The sequence below is a fragment of the Myxocyprinus asiaticus genome, chromosome 25 (genome assembly GCF_019703515.2).
Source record: "Myxocyprinus asiaticus isolate MX2 ecotype Aquarium Trade chromosome 25, UBuf_Myxa_2, whole genome shotgun sequence".
NCBI classification, from domain to species: Eukaryota; Metazoa; Chordata; class Actinopteri; order Cypriniformes; family Catostomidae; genus Myxocyprinus; species Myxocyprinus asiaticus.
The window spans coordinates 25,133,944-25,152,018 of record NC_059368.1 but is presented as its reverse complement, the minus strand read 5'-3'; the positions used below and the strand labels follow the sequence as shown (position 1 = coordinate 25,152,018).

Below are 18,075 nucleotides of genomic sequence, written 5' to 3'. Positions count from 1 at the left end.
TAAGCCAGATTTGAACATGTTCTTGACTGCGTTCCCAGGTGAAAATCGACTGTCAAGATAAGGACAGTAGATTTTAGCTTAGAGATCCACTGCCACATTAGGTGTAATGTACTTTACAGTAGTATTGCCTTGCTCCACAATGCTTTCAAACAAATCAAACACTCACAAATGTGACAGTATCTTATATAGCATTGGATTTATTGTGCATTTGAGTTCATACATTTCACATGATTCATGAAGTGGTATGCTTAGAGCATGTTGGTCATACTGCTCTCTCTCTCTATTGTCTTGTGCTGGTTGGCTGTAGGTTACTTTTCCATGGTTTTCCCTGTGTTTTATTTTCCAGTAACCAGTGCTGATGACAGAACAGGAACTTGCACACCTTGGCCAGGGCCAGTGGGATGTGGGACTCAAGAAGTATTCAATAATTATATCACAGTAAAAAAAAAGTGTGCTTTTAATTTATAACATAATTAAACTTAAACAGTCAAAACCTAAAATTATAAGATTTTAAATGCATGTTAGAATCAATTGTAACTTTAACAGAAAACAAGACTTTTGTATCAAGAGATCATGGATGTCATAAGGATGATGCCCCTAATTCTCCGTGTACTGGAATATACTGTATGATGTATTATAGTTTTCTAAAAAAAAAAAAGTTTAGTCAGACAATCTAAATTAACCTGTATTATTCAAGTCAAAAGTATTATTTAATATGATTGAATCAATCTGAATGCATTAGGTTACACCAACAAAACTAACTGTAAGGGTTAGATTAAGCCGAAATAGATCCTTAAGGGAACAATTACAGGTTGCCACTTTTTACAGTGTGCCAGATCGATGTAATTTATGCTTAATCATCTTAATTTGTATCCAATGATATATTGTCCTTGTTTTGCTCTTGCTTGTATTGAGACAAAGCTGTACATGCCACTCGATTGAAAATAGCACATCTAAAAGTACAAACCAACACAAAGAGTTCCCTTTGGGGGCTTTTCTATGCCCGCTGTTCACACTGGTCCAAAAGATAGGAAGTGCTTTCTTTTTCTGATCTCCTGTTCAGAGGGGAAGTGCTTTGGTGCTATGACTCCCAGTAGAAATGCCCAGGACAGGAAACATGTGGTGTATGGAGACTCAAACTCTAACCCTTTCAATCAAGACCCCACCTCAACAATCCAGGCTTTCTAAGACCCAATGCATCAGCACACATTGCGCACCCACCAACAACAACTACGGGAAAAAAAAAAAAAAAGTGTAATTTTGCTGGTTCTAAAGTTTAAAATCTGACAGAAAAACCCACAGATCTTAAAGTTCCTATAAAGAACAAGTAGAGTGCTGATATCCTAAATATCAGCACTCTTGGAACGCTGCTTGTCCAATCAGATTAAAGGGCCGTACCTGTTGTATAATTGCAGTTAAGTCGGGGACAATGTAGGGTTTCTAAACTGTCAATGTTTGGCCTGTACTACCAATGTCCTCACAAGGTTGTGTAGCTACACATCCAGCAGTTGACTCAAGACACAGCATTGTCCATCATTCATACGCAACACATGGCCTTTTCAAGTGCATTGTTTTTTCTAGAGATGTCCTGTATCATACCAGCTTACCGTTACACAACAAAAGCTTTATCCTTTGGATCCACCCATATTCCACTGGCAGCTTCTAGGACATTCTATCTCAGCTTGCTGCAAAAACAAGGGAGGTTACCAGTACTCAATCTCCTTACCTTCAGAGAGAGAGAGTGGGGGAAAAGAGACACTGTTAATGATTGTAGTTCTGTAACTCTTTAAGTTACAGGAAAAATGACCACCCAGATTGTTTACAGACAAAGGAATGGTCAAAGGGTCTTCCTCTGCTAAATAAATACGTTTAAGACTGTTAGTTGTTTAGGCGCAAGCTCTCAAATAGTCTGTACCATTTTTGTTTCGGTCAGTATGCCTGAAGCCAGTCCAAGTATAGGGTATTTAATGAAATGTAAAGACAGTTTTGTACATTTAAAAATGCTGTGAAACATGTTTATAATTTTAAAGGCAAAAAAAAAAAAAAAAAAAGAAGTGCTATAGTAAAAACTGTTAAATGGTTAATTGGCAGTTACTTTATGCCATGAAAATTATATTTCACAAGACAATTTAATTTTACAGTAGAATTGTTAACTATTTTTTAAGTAGAAAGTATGATTGACCTAATAGTTATTGGTGACAATTTATTTTAGCCAAGTTTAACAAGACAGTTGTAACGTAGAGGTAGGCTGAAGACAGAACGAGATGAAGACGATGATGAAATGAAGAACCCAAGTGCAGTTTATTTACAAACGTGGAAATCCAGAACGTGAAACAAAAGACTAGACTTCACTACAACTTTAATAAACTATGAAATTAAACCATAAACAAGAACATGAAGCAAAAACTATGAATAAGACCGATAACAAGACCATGCACAAGTGCTACAAAGTGTTGCACAACCACAATACCTGACAAAGGACAAGAGAACATGAGGACTATAAATACACAGACTAGGGAGAACATAATAACAAGTCAACCAATGAAAATACAGAACTGATAACGAGTTGCCCAATGACAAACTAGAACTGATAACAAGATGACAAGACTAATAAAGAAGAAACAATAACAAGATGAAACCCATGTTAAACAAGATCACGTGACACAACCGGGTAAATCACATGACAGACAGGAACTAGGAAGTAAACTTCAAAATAAAAGACATGAAATCAAAACATGAAAAATGAAAGTGAACAAAAATACACAAACACGTGACAACAATACATGTACAATGCAAATTACTGTGAGAAAATCAGCGATTCCAAGAATTGCCTGCATGATCCATCACATCTGATTATGTTTTATACAAATATTAATGTTTTCTTTTTATTTTTGCATTATTTTTGTGACATTGTGTGTTAGCCTGATGGAAATCTGTTGTTTGTATGAGTGACACTCTGCACTGTGTATACATGATTGTTGGCCTTTGCTCCTGAAAGCAAGTTTCCTTTTATTATTATTATTATTTATTTTTTTTTTTTTTACCATGAATAATAATAATAATAATAATAATAATAAATAAGCTTATTTATTCCAATTGTTATTATTATTTATTCCTTATTTTTTTTTATAAAGAAAACTCACCATTGGCCTTTGTTTTGTGCATGTTTAAATAGTGTTATTATATCTAACTCTCTCCATTCTTACACTGAAAAAATTATTTATTTTTAAGATTTAAACAATTTCAAAACAAAATTCCATCAAACTGAATTGTGTAGGCTAATGTTTAACTAAATTAAATTAATTTAAATAGTTTTTCTGAAAGACTAAATTCAATTTGATGGAATTTTGTTATGAAATTGAAATGCGTAAATATTAAAATTATTTTTCTCAGTTACTAATATTAAATCAAGTGTATTTCAGAGATCTCAAAAGGTGTCATTCATGTCCAAAGCAATCAGGTATACTTTCTGTTTTATTATTTCCATACATGTGCCAAGAAAGTAAAAGTGAGGAACAAAGAATACTGTGGAGCGTTTTATGTATTAATAGAACTCTCTCTTTCATCCTTAATTTCATTTGGGGCGCAATGGCCACTCGTCCATATGTGCGTGTCAAGCTCAAAACCTGTAGTCTACCTGGATTTACAAACATGGCCTATGTCATTTAATGCAAAGGTAACTAATGTTATTGACAAACCTATGATTGAAGAAGCGTCGTCAACATTAACACAGTTAATTAAGTTTAACATATTGATTGCTGTTCAGATAGCTAGGTCGAGATCAGTGCAGTCGGTTAGTTTAGTGCAAATGATGCATTTTGCATATTTGCACACTTCTTGATTGACTTAAATGCCTGTCGTAATGGATCTCTGATAAACTCATTCTGCATCGGCATTTCTGTTTAGCCCCTAGACATTTAAGTAAACGGTAATATGTTTGTAACGAGTGTGGCGCTCCTCCCTCATCCTCCTCTCCATTAGCGCACTTTCATTCACTCATCCATCAGTGCGCGCAACAGGTTTCCACCTGAGTCAAGGCAACGCAAGGATTTATCATACCTAGTTTGTGTTTTATTCGTCTCTGCAGGTTTAAGGATAAATAAAACATATATTAAAGAGCACAATTGTGCCGTATAATCGTGATGAGGAGCTAGAGACTGTTTTCCCTGAACTTTTCATGCCGGGACGGTCCTGCATTAGTGGCGGGCGATGGCAAAGACATCTATTGTCCTTTCTCTCGTCGACATTCTTTTTATCATCAACTTGGCTATAGGTAGGAAATACACATATGTTTACATATGCAAATGTTAACATCGTCGTTCTATTTCACATCATTATAGGCAACTATTTGCAAATGCTTTTAACTGTATTGCACAGCTTGTTAATTGGTGATTGATCCTACTGTTGCCATTGCTGAGTTTCAACTCGTGTTTGTGTTATGCCATATAATAAGTGTGAATGTTGTGCACTTTGTGGTTAGTAGGCTAGTTGTTTCAGACAAAAGCCTCTGTCTTTTTCGCACGTTTCCTCTTACCTGTATTTGGGTAGACACTAAAAGTTGTTTGGGTAGAAAGTTCCAAAATATAGGTTATATATACATTTTAGTATTGTTATTATTAGTAGTAGTATTAGTATTATTAGTTTAGTAGTAGTAGTAATACAAATGCATAATTAGTTTATATTTAAGCATGGTGTTTATAGCAATTTAGCTAGCCTACTGTGTGGTTTAACTATTGAGGAAAAAAAAAAAAAGAAGAAAAAAAGAAGAATGTCAGCAGCATCAACATCCTGCACTTACAAGGGTAGAACAATGCAGAACATTAACCAATGTAACTGTTTTTTCTTGTCCCAATCTGTTCTAATAGAGGTCAAATTAAACTTACATAAAACTTAAATGTATAGTTTCAATATTCCAGCATAGAATTGACTGAGAAAGATGTTTGTACACTTAGAAGAGTTCAAAATAATTAATCTGATTCATTCTTGGCCTTATCTTGTAATCCCTTCAGTTCGCTCTTATTCAACAGATACAATCAGGCCTTCACCACTATTGTTTAAAAAGCTTTCAGCGCCCAGTAATTCAAACTTTAAAACAAACAGTTGAATAAGTCAGTCTCCATGGAGTGCATGTGTTTTAGCGTTATTGTGTTTTCATGTGTGCCCACAAGAGTGTGTGTGTGTGTTCCCTGAGCTAGTTCCTCTGGAGCAGGAATCCCACCTCAACCTTTGGAGCGTGGGGCCATTTAGCCCGGCCCCGGCCCATCTGCCATGGCTTCCTGTTTTGACACAGCCAGGCCACTGTTCTGCTCTTGCAGCTCCAATGGAAAATATCACAGGGTCTCACATCACACTGTTACATCCCACAATTTACTGCAGCGCTACTCGGCCCGCGTGATTATAACATCATCAGAAATGTATTTATCAGCAGCCTATCAAATCTGTATGAATTTTGAGGTGTCCATTTTCATGAGTTCTCTACATTGCTGAATCACGTTAGAGAGGGAATTCAACTGCAAGAGGATGTTACAAAAAAAAAAAAAAAGAAAAAAGATTCATATCTGAGCATGTCTGATGTTATGAGAGCGGCGCTCGTTCTGCGCGTGTTCATACACAGTACGTGTGTGCTCACACGTGGTTTGTCAATCAAACATGCGCTTGCTCTTGTTTTTGAACACATCTCTGCTGTATGCAAGGGTGTCATTTATGGGTGGGACAGGTGAGACATGTCCCACCCACTTTTTGCCTTTGGCAATTTTGTCCCCACCACTTTTTGAAATAGCTTTCGTCAGGAAAGTGTCTAATGTGGAGGAAATATCTCCAGTTCTTGAGCAGGAGTTTCCATTTCATTTGTGTGTATTATAATATGTGACAATTCAGCACTGGAGTTTGTTATAATGAGTACTAGTTGCAGTTGTTATCAATGACACTGATTGACAGCTGGCAATGTTCTTGTGCACCAATTTGGCGCTCAATTATGTGCTCCGCTGTGGAGCAGCTCGCACTCTGCCCAGTTAATTTGCGAAGCAAAATGCAAACAGAAGTGTCCCCACCATCAGCAGAGCGTCTGTAAGGCTTCCCTGGGCACCGAATAGGGCTGCTAGGATCACCGTGACAACCGCCCAACTGCGGTGGTGGAGTGCCACCAGTGGTGAAGTGCACGTGAACGTAACATCTTATTAAACCTAGGAAAACCTGAAATAAATTTGTGAAATAATAGAAAACAATCAGTATAGTGAAGTATTAGATCCTTTGTGACTGTTTTGTCATTCTTTATGCTAGAGATATTGATTATTTCCCTTTTTTAAAGACTTTAAATTCTTATGGCACCAGTTTATTTTCACAAGGTTTTACGCACGTTATTCAAGTTCAGCTGTGAATTCACTTCATTCTTTACAGATATAAGTGGCAATTTTATGTTTATGTTGTTAATATAGCTTATTAATGTCATTTATATCCACAATATTCCTGAGTCCCATGATGCTTTGCGGGCAATGTGGGCGGAACTTCTGGTTAAGTGTAAACAATCGTTATGTTATGTTCTAACACAGCATTAAAAATGACAGAAACTTGAGAAAAAATGATCACAGAATGATAGTGAGATGATATTGTTCTTCCTCACCTATCTGTTAATGATTATGCACTGTAAAAAATTTTGTGCTGGTTTTACTCAAAATAATTGAGGCAAATATCTGCATCAGCTTTTTGAGTGTTTTGAACTTAACACATTTTTGTTTGACATACTAGACTTTACATGTAATGTCAACTCAGATGTATTAATTTACAGGCCATTTTTTTAAGTTATAAAGGCAATATTTATCTATCTAGATTTACTTATTTTTTCTGAGCGGCTACACAGATTTTTAAGTTAGTTACACTCAGTTTTCAAATGCATTTAATTTATATTCCAAGTTTCCTAATATAGCCTATTCATTATAAAAAGTTTGGACAACAGGTGTTTCAAAAGAAATTCAAAATATTTATTCATATAACAGTGTTACAAATTAATTGAACATTTCAACAGCAATACATTTATAAATGTATCCAAGAAAAATACAAAACCACAAAAACACCAAATTATAAAGACTAAAACACAAATAGGAGTACAAAGAAACAGGTTTGGTGTCAAAATATGTACAAAAAAGGAACAGTACCTATTATTTCACCATGAACTACAGTTACATTTAGTTTTAATGTTAAACACTGAATAAAGTTTAGAAAATAGTACCTGTGAAGTTTACAGTGTTGCAGCAACATCACATACAAATTTAAAAATAAAAAAATGACAGTAGCAAAGACAAATTAATTTTGCAAACTTCATAATTAAGCGGAATGTGCAAAAATTGTTAGCTACTTATTTAATTAGCGATTTTTACATAAAAAAAAAAAACGTTTTGAATTAATATGCCACACTAATACACATTAAAACATGACTGCAAAGACACACTTGAAGACTGTGAACACAAATTAATAAAAAAAAATATATATATTATATGCAAGAAAACCTAAAAGGTACATTTGCCTTTACATCTGAAACATCAGTATAAACCTCTGCTCCCCCTTAATGACTATCCCAACTGTTGGACTGTTGTCGTCAGTAACTTTGCTGCAAAGTCATTGCAGCATGCTAGGTTAAAATATACCCAAATTGGGTTGAAAATAAAAAAAGAATTCTTGGTCATCAAAATCACTTTACCACAACCACACAGTGAGAGAGAGGCAGGCAGACTACAGTAACCATTTACAAGGTAGAAATGTATTGTCTGTTTGGGTAAACAAGTTTCCAGTCTGTAGAAATTCACTCAAATTTGCTGTTTGGAGTAATTCATATTTAAGACGTAGAACGCTTTGAAGCAAATGTCCACTGTGCCCCACACGGTGCAGGAAATCAGCCACTGGTACCAACCTGTAAAAAGAGAAATGACTGTGCATCAATACATGGAGACCTTTAAGTACACATCTTTAGGAACAGTAAAAACATTATGTATCTGACACAGTACTCATGAAATACAAGTGCTTTTTCTAAAGTATTTAGTATTTTCAGTAACATTTTTCAATAACTTTGTATTCATTAACATTAGTTAACTACATTAAAGTAGCAATGAACAATATTTTGAGTTAATGTAAATTTATGAAAATTGTTCATTGTTAGTTCATAATGCATTAATGTTTACACACAGTGGTCAAAATCGTTCACCCAAAAAATGTATACAGCGTGTACATGAGTAGTGTATGTGTACAGTGCTCTGCAGATGGGTCAAGGGCAAGAAATGCATTTACTAACATTAACAAATAGGCCTAGAACCTTATTGTAGTGTTACTGTATTTCCTTCTGAAGGCTACCCAAAAGGCCCAGGCATACTCACTAAGAAGTTCTTTTTTAATCTTCGCTCCGAGCCAAAAAGAAGTTCGGAACAGCTGAGCAATAGCATACTGTTTGGGAACATACAATTCATTTTTCAGGATATTGTTAGATCTAAGGGCAGTTTTGATGGTGGGGCATCATGCAACTGAGTGTGGGTATGTGTGTATGTCCAAATGAGTACATTTAAGTATTTAATCCTATGATTTTAGAAATGTCTGTTAACTTACCGGCTGTATGTAATTGAAGGCTTTCCTAGTTCCTGTGAAGCTTGGTCCGAACATTTTCCTTCCAATCGTTTATCAATGTTGAGAGCACAATAGGGACCAGAAAGGCGATGTCAACTTGTTTGTCTAAAATAAAACGAGAACGTACAATTGTTGTAAATGTAAATTAAACAAATGTAAACTAAAAAAGTTGAAGTCTTGTTAAGAAAATTTGACTGCTATGATATTTGGATGTATGCTGTGAAATTAATTTATGTAAAGTTCACCCCAAAATGAGAATTCTATCATCAATTACTCTTCATATGAATCCTACTCTTGATTAGTTATTATTTACTTTCACCTCATGCCATACTAAACTCTTATGTTGTTATTTTTCCAATGGAACAAAAAATTTAAAATCTTTGAATGTTCTTCAAATTCCTTTTTTCCATACGATGTCGGGACATAGTAACCAGTGTGTCAACCACCAAAATGGACATAAAATCAGTTTCTCCTTTAGTGTGTAATGGCATGAGTGTGAGTAAGTAATGACAATTTTAATTTTGGGGTAAACTATTTGCTTTATGTAATTTAAATAGCTAAACCTGAATGACAGCACAGTCTTGACAAACACTATCATATATTTGCAAGCATAATTAAACCATGGTATTTGAGGTAAAACCAGAACCACAAAATTAACCAGGATTACTACAGTCATAGTTACTACAATATCATTTTATTAAAACCTTGGTTACTATAAGGATACTGCAGTATCACTGTAGTAAAATCGTTGTTACAATTTTACTATAGAAAAAAAATAAACTTCTGCCAAAATAGTCTTTAGCTGCTAAATCTTTAGCGGTTACTAAAGACATGGATAGTACAATTAATATAACTGTAGTAAAACCCTAGCATCATGAGAACGAAAATCTGAAAGATGTGCTAAAATAAATGTATTTGATAATCTTTGGATTATTGATTCCAGACCATTGAATGCACAACACACGGTGGTCCGTCATCAAATATTGCTTATTTAAAATAATATAAATTGTTTAAAGAAGTACTTACAGTTACAGTGTAGGGTTGCACCAGCTGTGCGTGAGGTCTCACTTAAGTTGAGACGTAAAGTTCACAGTAAGGGCTTAGTAACTACTAGTTAGTTTGTAACTAAGTCAGTGCTTAATTTGGTTGCACCACCTGTTCTTAAGGCAAGACTTAATTAGTAAGTTGTAAACTCTCCATAAAGTAATGTGTAGTCACATAATATGACGTTTACCTGTATTTATCAAATAAGCAGCCTTCAAATTTGTACACAGAAGTGTTAAAAAAACGTGAATTTCAGTTTGGTCTCGTCACGGTTGATGTTCAAACCTTGTTTGCTCACGTAACTGTCAGCTGTAATAAATTACATCCAGAAATACGATACGTAGTAAAACAAGATTTCATTAATGGTTTATTTAGCGGTTTATGTAAATAACAATATTCAACAACTGTATCTATAATGAATAAGGGACAATACATAAATAAATACTAATACAACAGTGTAAGGGGGTTCAGTGGAAAGGAGGAGGCGAGAACCGGCTTGACAACTTAAATAACAATTTATTAACCAAAAAACACAACCAAAACACACAACTAAAAACACAGAGTACAGCTGTCTGCAATTCTCTCTCTCTCTTGAACTGTCGTCCCCGGCCGCCTTTATCCCTCGCGCGCCCCATCAGGCTGATTGGGGACCGGGTGTGTCTCATTCCAGCCCGGCCCCGCCCTCCTCGGCTCCACAAACAGGCTGGAAAAATAGACATTTATTCATTTTAATATCTTATATAATTTGTATATGTTGAAACTTGACACCGTACACAGGAAAGTGCACCGTTAGATCGGTTTCATGTTGAAGAAGTTCGTTTTTTTACATAAAGTTTTCTCCCGTAAATTTAAACACGTGTTACGTAACATCATCATATATGTCAAAAGGATTGAAGCCTGTCAACCAAAACATGAGCACATTGATGTCATTAAATGAGTCTGCTTTTTTATTCCATCAGTTACTCCTGGTCAGAGGCTTCCGTGACTATTTAGTTTATACGTAGGTTTACGTCCTACCCAAGTTTAATGGTGCAACGCTCAAATATTTAGTAGTATGTAAATTGTGACTCAGTGCCCATTTATAACACAACTTGGCTAAGTTGTAACTTACGTAGGTCCCCAGTGGCGCCCGTCTCTCGCAGTTCAGCCTTCACAAATGTTTGAAACAGCATATCTCTATCATGCCCTCATCCGCAACACAGCATCGCTCAGTTACAGGTATACAGAAAGTGATCAACCCAAGATAAAAACCTGAAAATGAGTTGAGAAAACAAACAAAAGCGGAAAAACTTAATCAAAAAGTTTTGAAAGTTAATGCACCCCTGTGGTGTAATGGTCGCTGTGATTCGCGTCCGATTAACACCTCGAATGTGCATTAATTTTCAGTAATTCGACAGTCAATTATTCCTTCATATGTTCAAAAATGACTAACTAAACCTATAAAACTATGACTTACAACTTACATCTTCCAGTTTACTCTTTCAGTTTGGCACTCTCTCTCGCACATGGCAGTCTTGACAAAGATTTGAAATCGTACGTAACGATATACAACGTACATTGTTTCTTTCACGTCTGCATTTCTAAACCGTTGACACAAACACACACAAGAACATATTGAGCATATTATTAATCCAAATGACAGAGAACAAACAAAACTATATCAATGAGTCCAGAACTAATTGGACTCATTGGCTGAATTCATATAAAATTCAAGCAAAATCTTATTACTTACAACTCAAGTAAGGTAATCATTGATTTATGGCAAGACTAGCATTAACAAAATGTACTTACAATAAATGGCTCATCATAAAATTATGAATCAGCTCATTTAACGAGCGTTTTGCCTCAACTTACCTTATGTAACAACATTAAATCATTCTTAAGTAAATTTGCTGTTATCTAATTTGATTCGTACCTTTTTTTCCTGTTGTTTTGACTCTTCCGTGACGAGAACTTTAATGTAACCGAGCGTTCGTATCAGGTTCGCCTAAACACGTGCATATAATAAAATAAAAAAACAGAGACAAGTTAAAGTTTGAACAGAACTCCTCCCACATTTATTTGATGCAGCACGTTTGAACTCTCAACTGAAATGCCCACCGCGTATCTGGCGCGCATGCATCTACAACCAGCCTACGGCAAGCCCTGATGGAAACACACACACACACGCACACACACGCACACACACACACACACACACACACACACACACACACACACACACAATCACTTAGTGTTACAACAATACACTCCATCAAAATTAAGTATTTTACAGTAATGAGTGCAGCTTCATATGTTAAAACTTTAAAATTACTTTAAAATCGCACATATCTCATGGTATAGTCTACTGCAGAGACGTGTTTCCTGCTGTTTAAACCAAATTGCATCAGTCAAGTCTTTTACTGTAAGTAAATGTAACTTAAATACTATATCGAAAATCCACACGCCTATAAAGCCTTTACTCAAGATAATCCATACAATACTTAACCATAAAAATTATGTGTTTGCAACTAATGAAATGCGGCAATAGTTGTTGAGCGGGGGGCTGTGCTGTAGTAAAGACACTTCCGCTTAAATATCCGTGCTCTTAAAGGCACCTGCGCTTAAAGGGGCACCTTTACATTTGTGAAGGGCACCTTTAGATTTGTGAACGAAACGGGCAGGGGCTTGCGGCCCTGTAGCCCCCGTTCTGTGCACGTCAGTGGATGGAAGAACCTGAGCAGACTAACCTGAAAAGCTATGTAGTCTATTAGTGCCTTCACAGCTGTAAAGTTGGACATGTTTTGAGAACTGTAGATAATTATGTTTATTTTAAAGCATATATTGAGTCTAATCAGAACCTGAAGAGTTTGCTGTACCGAGATGTACTTACTGCAGATACAGTGGAGGTCCAGACAGCAGGATGCTCGTGTATTGCAGGACTCAGGTGATGAGACTCATGCTGCCGTTTTTTGGATAAAATACAAATATTTTTTGGGAGATGACTGTATAGTAAGCTCAGTCTAGCTTTATAATAACTAGTTTACATACATAACCTCCGTATCTAAATGCTATAACCTACATGAAATGTTTTAGTGTTGACTGTTCTTGTGTAGCATTGTACACAACAGTTCAATGTTCTCTGTAAAACAGTATGTATTATTTAAAAAACTGTACAAATAAATGTAATTGATACTGTCCATAATTGATAATGTCCACACTGCTTTCTAAATCACCTTTTCCCCTGAAGGGAAGATAACCACATTCTGCAAAGACACTCAAAAGAAAGTGAATTGTAGGCAGGAAAAATGCAGGAAAGAGGAAAATCATAATACAATTAATTTCAAACATGATAAAACATCTCACTATTGTACATGTATCATCTAATAATTATGGTCTTTCACTGTAGAATTGATCCATTTAGCATCACAGCATGAAAACAGTTGAAAACTCACAGACAGTTCAGGAAAAACACAGTTCCTTTTTATACTCAGTAATAACGCCATTTTAAAACATGTGAAACATTCACAAAGGCCAACGCTGAACAGAAATGAACAAACTCTCAAATTGTCTAATTTTTCAAATTAGATAAACTTTCAGCACATGTACACACACCTGTTAGCACAATACTGCTATCGTTTATATGTAATTCACTGCGCTTTACTTCTGTACGTATATCGTAGCTGGACCGTAACGGTGGATAATATAAGTAATCCCCCCTGTTGACTTCTTGCCAATAAAGTGAAAAGAGCACACAAACAAATTATTCCAAGCTTTTTCAAACAGATGTTCCTAAGTCAATCCTTCTGTAGGCAGCCAGTGGAAGAAGCAGCATCTGGGACTGGAGTGCTATGCTTTGCGAGTGGTTTCTGATCATAACATTGCTGTTCTAAATAAAACTTTAGTTTCGCTTGAATATTAGGATAACCATTAACAGCACACGTTGTCCCGGAAATTTTAAAGACATCTTACAACATTTAAAAAGCAAGAATCTAACAGCATGACCCGCAAGCAAGCAGTGACCGGATACACACAAAACACCACATCGCACTTCTGCTAGCCAACCAGAAATTCCGCCCACCTTGAGAAATACAGTGGACTCGCTGAGAATATTGTGGATAGGATAGGATGTGTTTGAAAAAAGGTGATTCACCCACCAAGCGCTTTAGTTTATCGTGTGCAGCTCTTCATTTCCTGTTTCTCCTCAAAATACTATGACTGGATCATTTGACAAGGTTTTATTTAACAAGGCTTTTCTGCTTCTAAAACATTGCCAGTGCATTATCTTGCAGTGTTATTTATTTCTCCTCATATTTTCGTCAGCAGTAGCCTATGTTTTAAGTAGAAATGTCTTATTATCCTCATGATATGCATATTTCCATGTTGTTGTTAACGGAATAATACTAATACTAATAATACTACTAATAGTACTACTACTAATAATAAAAACACCTCATACATGTTTGTCAGTTATTTCATTGACAGAATGTGTCAGTGTGGCTGGAAACATCGTAACCCCAGACTGACGATTAAAAACACCTGACAATTGTAAAGCTTTCAGCCAAGGTTGGGCTGAACCATTTAATTATTATCCAGTTGCTTACTGATATTTAGTCATGTTTACTATTCGAATATAGCTATATTAAAAGACTTTGGCGTTCTAGAATATTTTTACCTGACGTAAAATAGGCTTGGTTCAATAAAAATCAATACAAACAATTTAAAACGTTTTTTTAATGTTATTATTGGTGTTTCATATGATATTTTACAAAGGATTTAATTTTTATTCCTTGTTCATTTACGCACTTTTTAAAGTATTGAAAGACAATCAACAAGTAATTTGTGCACACTTCAATCTTACACTTTTTTTTTTTTTTTTTTACTCTGCGTGTATGTGCATGAAGAATGTCTTAATTTCTGAAATAATCTTACACTTTTTTTTTGTTGATGAAAATAAGTTGATCAGACACATTCTTTGAAAGAGTGAAGAAGACTCTGGGCTCTGTTTGTGGGACTGCGCGAGGCGCAGCTCAACAAACAACAACTTAATTCTGAAAATATAGTGAAAAATTATGTCCCGGCCTGACAATCTCTTTTGGAGCCATTTTATGAAACAAAAATGTATGAGATTTGTGTTAAACTTTATAGAGGCCATGGTTTATTTTTCATTTATAATCATGTTTTGGATTTGGGTAGTTAAACATATAGGATTTTTTTTATTTTATCGTTATTGTGATTATATTTTCGTTTTGTTTGAAGTGTAATTATAATTTAGAAGTTTTTCGTGTTTCAATTAATGAATTTTATTTTTAAAGCAAAATCGACCAGTAGAAGTGAAATACCTGCAAGCAAACAACTGACTAGTGTTGCAACTTAAGTTTTTACGGTCATCTTAACTAACATCGTCTGGGTTTCCTGAAGCTCCAAGTTGAAGGTCAGTAGCACTTAAGTAGTGCTTAATTTCTAAGTCACATTTCCCAAAATAATCGTTATCTAGTAAAAATGTTTGTAAATTAATGAGCAGTGTTGGGCAAGCTACTCAAAAAATTTAGCTAGCTAAGCTACCAACTACTCAACAGAAAATGTGTTAAACTAAGCTAAAATCTACCCTTCAGAAAAAGTAGCAAGTTACACTTCAAGCTACACGGCAAAAGTAGCTTGCTACATTTAAGCTACTTCATTTGTTTTCAACCGCAGATGCACAGAGTATACTGTCTTAGACAAAAGCACCTAAAAGACCTAACATGCCGTTTATTAAAGCCATGGTACAGTATATTACAGTTTAGTGCAATACAGTACACAAGTATACAGTAGGTGCAATATGTATGTGCATGTAAAAAAAAAAAAAACATGTAAATTCATATTTAGACATGCTACCTATACAAACATGTTCAACATGTAAAATCACTGTTTTTTACATTTTATTGTTCATATTTATACTACTACCTCTTCAAACACGTGTTCAATATGCAAAATCACTATTTTTACATTTTAGTTTTTATATTTATAGTACTACCTCTACAAAAAATAAAAACTGCGTACATACAGTATACTATTCATCTTATCCTGTAATTCTGTGTCTAGCTGTTGTAGTTCTGCATGTACTGGAAGCTTTTGATAAGAGGCCAAATTCCTTGTGTGTGTGTGTGTGTGTGTGTGTGTGTGTGTACAGGTTTGGGTGGTTTACGAGGACATTTTTTTAGGTTACAAACTGGTAATTACAAGGGTATTATGCTATAAATGTGGTTTATGAGGACATTTCTAGTGTCACCCTAATTCAAATCGCTTAAAAAACATACTAAACTATGTTTTATTGAAAATGTAAGAATGCAGAAAGTTTTTTGTGAGGGTTAGGTTTAGGGGTATGGTTAGGGGATAGAATCTATAGTTCGTACATTATAAAAATCATTATGTCTATGGAGAGTCTTCATAAGCATAGCCACATCAACATGTGTGTGTGTGTGTGTGTGTGAGTGAGAGAGAGAGAAAGAGAGAGAGAGAAAGAGAGAGAGAGAGAGAGAGAGAGAGAGAGCACATCTGGGCAATAACAATGTGATTTCTGATGGTATCAGATGGTAATACCATGATACTTTGATATACAACTATTTATGCACCATTCTGTGGTTGCATGGTACTTCAGAGTACTTCAAAGAATACCATGTTACTACCATGGTAATTTGATATATGATTACCATATTCATATACCCTTGTATTATCATGGTGCTCCCAGGTAATGGTACATATCCAAAAAACATGGTAATGTCATGGTATCTATGTCTATTTGTAGCGAAGCTACTGCCCATCACTGTTAAAGAGAGTTTTGAACCTACTGTATCCTAAGTCCATTAAGTGCAACTTAAACGTATCTTTCTGGCATCTTTCACAGTTTATCAAAGACATTGGGAAATGTAATAAATTGTATTAATAATTTTAATCATTGGAAAGCCATTGTAAACTATTTTAGAGGATAAAATAAGTGTTGAAATCAGTATGAAATCAACAGGCAGTCTCCTCAGTATGCACATGACAAAAACAGATTATTTAAGAAGACATGTGAGTAATGTGACCATGCAGTTTAAAACTTAAATAAAGATGCCTGAATAAATAATTAAAATATGGTTAAAAAAGGAGATTAAGAGTGAGAGTGTGCAATGAGAGATTCCCTCTCTCTCTCTCTTCCTCCTCCTCCTCTTCTTCCTTCCTCCAGTAGCTGGTTCGGATTGTCTAAAGTCTGTTTTACATGGGAGTAACAAATTGTATGCTGCATAATGGCAGTAAGGCTACAAGTACACAGTGCCTTGAACCCTAACCAGATGATCTATTAATATTTAGACAGGTCTATGAGTAGTTCAATACTAATGCCTGTCATTTAAATCTTGTTCTGGGCACATTTGTTCAGTTTCCAGACTAAGTAACAAAACGGCTGGGTTTCCCAATGTTGCAACTTACGATCATCTCAACTAACGTCGCTCGTTGTTTTACGATGTTGAGTAAAGCCTGTTTCCCAAACCAGTACGTAGATCGCTCATTATAAAGTTGAACTTAAGTTCTTAGTTACGGGAGCTATCCGGTTCATTACTTTGGCCAATATATGTCCAGAAGTTTGTCTTCTCTACATGAAAATTAATCCAGGGGCACATTAACGTACAGGCTTATACGGGCTGAAGCCCAGGGGCCTACAACTGCCATGGAGCCCAGCGGGAGGAGCGCGTACAAATGCTTTCAGCCAAGTATTCTGCAGAACAGTAATGAGTGTTTTCAAATCTGTGGCCGTTTCCAAACCAGGATGGGCTTTTCTAAACTAACCAATGAAAGTAGGGAATCTCAATGGTTTGAAAACGCTAACTGATTGGGAAAAGCCCATTTTTGTTCTGCAGAGACGCGGTTGTTGACATGGTGACAGTGCACAACCATTAAAGGCGTCCGTGTAGTGCTTGTTCAGTGCACAGCAGTTCTTCTTATATGCAGGTCCATGCAGTTCTGTTTCAATCAAATTTTGTGGCGGTAAGAAAGACAGCATGTATAACTTATGATTTAAGATTTAACAAAACACATCAGGAATATGCTTGCTCTAGCCTTTGTTAAAATATTGATCAATATGAGTACTGGCATTTGTTTGTTTAAATAACAACAAACAATGGATTCATGTATTTATTCATTGACTGACAAAATCTACTGACAGTCTTAAAAGTACAGTTCAAGTTATCAAATTAATAATGGATTTTTTTATTTTTATTAAAATGCTTAAATTGTTAATCAAGAATGACTATTTATTAAAACAGTAAAAGATTATTTGACATTTTCTGCGCATACACTAATTCATATTCATGAGTTTTGCCACTTTGTAACATCACTATATATATATATATATATATATACACTATATTGCCAAAAGTATTCGCTCACCCATCCAAATAATTGAATTCAGGTGTTCCAATCACTTCC

At 35.3% G+C, this 18,075-nt stretch overlaps 1 protein-coding gene across 1 annotated transcript in view; it reads left to right on the top strand.

Annotated features, from left to right (window-relative positions):
• Nucleotides 1-3,988: 3,988 nt before the first annotated feature.
• Nucleotides 3,989-18,075, top strand: part of LOC127415736 (vascular endothelial growth factor receptor 2) — a 52,559-nt gene continuing 38,472 nt past the window's right edge. The window contains exon 1 of the mRNA XM_051654601.1: nt 3,989-4,273. Coding sequence (XP_051510561.1) covers nt 4,210-4,273 — 64 coding nt within the window. The 5' untranslated portion in view covers nt 3,989-4,209. The remainder of the gene's footprint in view (nt 4,274-18,075) is intronic.